The sequence below is a fragment of the Fulmarus glacialis genome, unplaced genomic scaffold, assembly GCF_000690835.1.
Source record: "Fulmarus glacialis isolate BGI_N327 unplaced genomic scaffold, ASM69083v1 scaffold45699, whole genome shotgun sequence".
Taxonomy (NCBI): domain Eukaryota; kingdom Metazoa; phylum Chordata; class Aves; order Procellariiformes; family Procellariidae; genus Fulmarus; species Fulmarus glacialis.
In genome coordinates, this window is record NW_009233464.1 from 3,717 (window position 1) to 10,604 (window position 6,888).

General features: G+C 40.5%; 1 protein-coding gene across 1 annotated transcript in view; it reads left to right on the forward strand.

Annotated features, from left to right (window-relative positions):
* Positions 1-2,088: 2,088 nt before the first annotated feature.
* The window catches only part of HS3ST5 (heparan sulfate (glucosamine) 3-O-sulfotransferase 5), a 6,389-nt gene continuing 1,589 nt past the window's right edge, over positions 2,089-6,888 (forward strand). The window contains 3 exon segments of the mRNA XM_009585325.1: positions 2,089-2,230; positions 6,736-6,884; positions 6,887-6,888. The exon segment at positions 6,887-6,888 is cut by the window's right edge and continues 1,589 nt beyond it. Coding sequence (XP_009583620.1) covers positions 2,124-2,230; positions 6,736-6,884; positions 6,887-6,888 — 258 coding nt within the window. The 5' untranslated portion in view covers positions 2,089-2,123.

Here is a 6,888-nt window from a genome sequence, read left to right on the forward strand (position 1 = left end):
AGAGTTGCTTTTATCTATGTAAAAAGCAATATATGATAGGTTATCCTGTATGATAGGTTATCTTGAGCTATGACCTGGCTGTATAAGGAGTTACTATTATTGTTAGCACACCAGAAATGTTTTAGAGACTCAGTCAGACTCAGAGCTCCAATGTTGCATGGCTCTTTTATCTAGAGATGATGGGCCGGTCTTACAAAGACTTTCTCTATAGCAGTAAAATAAATGTGCTTGGGAATGACTGTTCTACCACCCTTGAAGACAACCAAGTACGAAGTCACCTGTATCCATACCATTAAACTCAGCCAGCACTAAGGCAGGCAGGCTGCACACATGTCGTCTATTGGGAATAGTCCCTGGCTTGTAGTAGCTCCCAAACTGTATCCTGGAGTCTCATGAGATCTTTTTGGGCCAAAAATTTAACAATATGGGCAGGACAAAGAAACATTTGCAGTCTCTGTTTAACAGCAGCCAGTCACACCTTGCACTCTCACTACCTATTCTGCTTCTGTATATAGTTATATGCTTAAAATAATCTATCCCAGTCTTGTTTGATGCAAGTCCTAAGGCTGGAAAAGAAGAAAGTGAGCTGCAAAAGGAGCTTTACTAGGAGTAAAACAGAAGAAACTGTTCAAAGTAAGTCCAGTCAAAATTCAGGAAAAAAAGCAGTTTCTGTTGAAACTAGTCCATAATACATTAAATATTCCCTGGTTGAGGGAGTGAGAATATGGATGAGTAGTTCAGGTGATTCCAGTTTATATTTGTTTTTTATATCAAGAGGATCAATTTGGTGATTAAAGCATCCATTTGGTAGGTAGATGATATGGCTTTACATCCCCTGAGCCAGTGAGAGGATGTGAACTTATGTCTCCTGCATATTTATAAGAAATCCCAGGATTGGTAAAGAGTGAAGAACCTCATCACCTTTGGCTGTGCTCTGAAAGGAGGGACTGATCTTTCTCCTCAGTTCTCGTGTGTCCTAAACAGGTCTGCAGTCCTGAACACAAACCTCATGCCTAAGAAAGAGTCAGGCTAAAGACAAACAGTTTTACTCACTCAGTTCTTGTAGGAAGATATATTTAGGCATCCAGCTCTGAGTGTCCTAAACAGGTCTGCAGTCCTGAACACAAACCTCATGCCTAAGAAAGAGTCAGGCTAAAGACAAACAGTTTTACTCAGCACTTCCCTCTACCTTACCCTGGGACTTCCTGGTTATTCTGGTTCAATCTTCTTGGGACAAGGTCACATCTTTTGACTCATGCCTGCCTCATATGTAAAGTATTTGAAGCGAAGCTCATTTATGGGCTTTAGATGGTCTCTGGCACACATCAGAAAAGGTAATTTAAGTCTATGCTTTGGTGTTGCTGAAATCTGGGGATATAGGCATGCTTAGTTCAAGGATGCCAGTTTGTGTCCCATCAGGTCTTGAGGTGACAGCCAAGGCTGGTGTCAGGCAGATGAGGTGCTTAAGGAGTTCTCCACAGAACAGCCCAAGCTGACAGCCAGCACAGGGAGAGCTGATAGGATGCACTGGTGTAGAAAAATCATTGTTGTGCCCACCCCAGCTACATGCTTCTCAGGTCTGTCACCAGGGGCTTGCTGGCACAGATCAGGAAATACACTGTTTTAGATTTCTCTCCAGCTTGCACTCTAATAATAATAGAGACACAGTAAATATGGCCCCACACACTGCCTGCACAGGGCCTGCAAGCCTAGCTCCTGGTTACTGATGCCTCGCTTGGCAGCAGAGGGTTTAAATCTCTGTTGAAATCTAGCCCAGGCTGATTCTGAAGGGCTTAAAGTCTAAACGTATTTACCTGACAAGAGATCCTATTACCATACAAGTCTCTATGCCATCAAGACCCACAGTGTGGCTATCAGAGGGCTGAACTGTCACTTCCAGAATTATCACCCTATCCCAGATACATTGCCTGGTGTTATCATGTGGGACAGAAAAACAGTAGCAAACAAAAAAGTTTTAACTACTTACTTTGCAGTTTGAAAAGATTTTGCAAGTGTGGCTTAATCACTTGCAACAACTGATTAAACATTACCCTGCATATTGCTTTCTGATGAGTGTTCTTGTCTCTGCAGACTGAAGAAGTCCTGAAGATTGATGGAGGGCCATGCTATTCAAACAGCAGGCGTTGCTGAGACAGAAGCTCTTTGTGCTAGGCAGCCTTGCTATTGGAAGTCTCCTATATCTAGTTGCCAGAGTTGGGAGCTTGGATAGGTAAGTCATTAAGTAGCTGCTCTCTTAATTATAAATGGGCTCAGATTGTCTCAGTTTTTGCTTAAAGGTTCTGATTTTCTGTGTGTGTGTGTGTGTCTACTGTATAGAAAGACAGAAAGATTGTCTACTCTAGTACTGGTTTTCATTTCTTTCCTCTCCTTTGGAGAAGAGAGTAGGAAAATAGAGTCACGGGTCATCCCTGTCAAAGTATTTCTGTCTGTCCATTTGTATTCTAAGCACATTGGCACTTGTTTTCAGAGAAGAAATAAAACAGCATCCAGTAAAAATGTCATTACAGTAGCTCATTTTTGTCTGTGTGCATCTGTGTGTTGACCTCTACTTTCAGCAAAACAGTTATGATGTATTTATATATCATCTTTTCTAAATTTACGAGCAAGCAATTAATGTGCTACAGTGGTAGTTAAAATTAAGTATGAGCCTGCAGAGTAGCTCGTCAAGTTTTGAATACTATTTTACTTGAAAGATTGCTTCAGGGTTTGAGAATTTTAACTATATTAATTAGCCAGTATTTTCTGGAGCAGAATGTGCTAAATAAGTGGGTTTTCTCCGCAAGTGATTTCATGGAGAGCAGTAGGAATTCCAGCAGAGTATATCAAAGAGTATTTGGCACTTTTGACCAGACGGAGTTTTGACTGGTTATTGACAGTGCAATAGTAGTGCTACCTGCACTGACACTGATGTTTCTGTCACCTTCAAAATGGCTTGGGATTGCTCTGGTAGGTGCTACACAAAGACAGGATAAAAAAAAGCTGTTTCAAAAGAATGAATGAAACAAGACTTCAAGATTTCCAGAAGCTGCTAGACAGCTTGTCAGTACTAATGCTCTATTAGTGTTCTTCTTTTAAATGATGGAAAATATTAGTTGAGTTCAAAATTGTGACACAATGCTGTGTGAATATGCAGTGCATGGAAAGTGAATTGAAAACAGAGCTACCTAGTGTCCATTGCTAGGTAATGTTGAGCTCCATCTGAGGTCACTGAGTGCCTTCTTCGGCTGCTTAAATCCACTCCAGAAGAAGAGGGAGACTGTACTCAGCTAGGACCAAGTGAACTGCAAATTAAGCCCCAGAATTTGTATCTTCTTTCCCCTGGTGGTCAAAGCATTTCTGACGCTTCAGAGGTGAAAACTTCACTGAGGCTAATGTGATTCTGTAAATGGAGGCAGAATTCCTTACCGGTTCCTGCAAAAGTACATTTTATGCTCAGAGGCATGAAATCTAATTGACCTTATGCTATTATCTATGCTTGCACATCTTCAGAATTTACTGATGGCTATAAAATTATCTCGCCACAGTATTTGACTCGCTGACCTCCTGCAGCAGTGAATTCCACCGGTTTCATATATAATGTTTCCAATGGCAATAAAATTCTCTTGCATTACCCGGTGTGAAAAACACCACACTGCTAAAAGGCAGCCCTTTATTTGGACTGGTTATGAAAGAGAGAGAGAAGGAAGCAACAGAAAGGATGCGACACAGATGAATTAACTGGAAATGTTCTTCTGTCTCAGCACTAGGGCACAGTCCAAACTTGGTGAATCTGTCAGTAAAAGGACACTGAGTGGCTTCAATAGACGTTGGAATAACTACTTGTTCGGGAAGAAATCCAGATTCATTTATGCTTAATTTATGCAGATCCAATTTGAACAAGAGAGCTGGGGATGGCCCACACTTAATAGCCTGAGATTAGACTCTTCAACAGGAATGTTTTGAGACTTCTTAGGCCCGAAGGGAAATTACCACTATCTTATCTGATTCATTGAGTCATAAAGTCCGATAAGCTGAGCACTTCCCTCCAGGGGAGGTCTCCGTCCTTCAGATCCTGAGTGCATGGAGCTGCTTCACATGCGGAAGCTCAGATTCTGTGCCTGGCAATTCTGAGAAGATCTGGACCAATCTTTGAGTTGCCTGACTCTCTCATTGGCAGTACGGAGAGCCTCCGCATCTGAGTTTGATGCTCTGAACCTCTCCTGCTAGACCCAGGCTCATAATCTTTCACCACTGTGACACCTCCATTGGAAGCAAATTTGCAAGTATTCTGGATCAGGAGAGACAACACTGCTGCTTGTCATTAAGATTGCCCAGGCGTACTTTAGTTGTTTTGAAATTTGTCAAAAATATAGTTCCCTGAGATGAACTGTTCTATGGTGGTTTTCTCAAGAAGAATATTTGTGGAGTTCTACTGTAGCAGTTTGAGAAATTGCCTGTTTTGGGAGAGCAAATTCAGTGATATAATAAAAGTCATATACTCTTGCTTTGCAAAGGACTCTGTTATTGCAATAGAAAAAATGACTCAGAGAATCAAAAATATTAACGTGTTGCGATATAACAGTAAATAATTACATCTGGGGATTCAACTACCAAGATCTGACAGCCTGCTTAATACCACCACTGCCAAGATCTTTTAAAGGATATTTTTTATTGTTTAGAAAGAGAAGAAAGGAGAAAGAGTATAAAATCTGAAATGTAAAGTGTTGAGGAAGGACTTTTAACCACATCCAATCTTTTCCCTTAGGCTAGAGGATATCTTGAGTATTTATTTACTCTTAAAGGAAACCACCCTGTTTGACAAGCTGTTGTGTTACACTGAAGACAGTGCTAACTGTCTTTTTGAGCAAAAAAGATAAAATTAGTTGAGATGGGTCTGAAACTGCTGTTGTGGAATCCTTTTTGCTTGAAAACAAATAACAAATACACAGAAGGAGAGGGAAGAGGAGAACAGAGATAGCAACTGCAGCTTCTGTTTCTTATGCTTTTAACTGCCACCTCGCTGCTGCAGAAAGACTGTTTTACCAGCCACACCACAGTCTGACCAAATTATACCATTGTTAAGACATTGCTTTCTGCTTGTTTTTTTTTTTTTTTTTTAATTAGCAGGTTTGCATCAGCATTGCAATGATTCAGTCTTCGTGACCAAGTCAGGCTCTTATTCAGCAGATGGCAGAGAGCAAAGAAAAGAAGAGTGGAAACTTGAGAAAAGAAATAACAATAGGAACTCACTTCTCATCACACCTTCTAATTAGGCTGCAGGACTTAGCTAGAGCTCATGTGAACCCAGCAATGTCATCTGGGTTGTTTCTTCAGCTCTGTCTGGACAGGCTATATCTCTCAGCATCTGGATAATCAAGGAAACAGTGATGGATGGAAAAGCCATAAAGAAATAAATAATTCTGTCCTGAAATCAGGGTTTGAATAATATACAGTGAGGGGCCACATGCTGAGAAACGAGAATAAATACTGAATATCTAAACAGCTATTAATGAGCATTGCCCATCTGGTATGCTGGCTGAGGCAGAGGTCCTGTAAAAAATAATAGCATGTGGCCATGTAATTTAAAAACCGTATCATAATACATATGCACAGCGAGCTCATATTAAAATTGCCTAGGCAACCTTTGTTCTTACATATCCTTAATTTTGGAGAGCATGGCTCTCCAAATAATTATTAATGATATTTTTCTGAAGGACTTTGGAATTTCTCTCTACACGCCAATTCCATCTTCAGTGCAATATTGGGCTGTATAATGACCAAAGCGCTGATTTGGGAGTGGAGGTGACAGCTTATTCAAGGTTCTGTAGTAGCAGACATTTTAGTAGCAGAAAATTTTTACATTTTTCTTACTGAATCATTTCTTGCATTCAGTGACATCAAATACAAGAAGGAAGCATTAGAAAAGTGGAAAATAGGTGAAATAAGTGCAGGTGAATATAAAAGAATAGCACAAAAATGCAGGGGCAAAAGAAGAAACAGTAAGGCACAAAATGAGGTTCAGTGGGAGGACACATATGTGATGACAAGAAAATCATTGATGTAATGATGCAATATATGCATTTTAAAAATCTTTTCTTGCCGTTCCTTCTGTGCCTTGCTAATCATGCCTGATTCAGAACCTTGGTCTTCCTGATTCTGTCCCGGGGAAAACTCCAGGCATCTTCTAAAGAGGAGGGAAAATGTTGAAAGGTGATGCATAGAGAGCTGTTTTTCATCCCTTTTGCTCCTCGTCACTAAAGACGCCAGCTTTGGATCAACAGCTAATAAAGTCAACACAATGGGAAGCACAGGAAAGAATTCAGGCTAGAATAGGAAAAGTGTTGGAAAGAGACGACTTAAATGAACTGGATTTTCAGATCAAAATGACCAAACAAAATTAATCTTAGAATACTTTAAAAACTGCCCAAGTAATCGCAAAGTAATCTGCAATGGGGGAGGTGAAGCAAGGTCCAAGAAGCCCCAAGAACAGTATTCAGCAGTGCCTGTTCTTGAAAAGAGCAGAAGGGGGGAGTTAGGAGTTATTCAGACAAATCACAGCAAAATACCAGAATAAATAATCAAACTATCTGCAAACAATTTAATCACTGGCAGAATAAAATAAAAGTTGAAAGATGGGCACATGACATTACATTGCAAAAGGTTTTCATGAGTGTGATGGAAAACTTTCCTTAAGAGATATTCTTTTTTCACAAATACCTCCTATTTTGATTGCAGACTGCAGCCCCTCTGCCCCATCGATGGTCGATTTGGACCCCGCGGCCAGGACGAAATCCCATTGCGAGCTATGCAGTTCAAGCGAGGGCTGCTCCACGAGTTCCGAAAAGGCAATGCCACCAAGGAACAAATACGACTGCACAACCTGGTTCA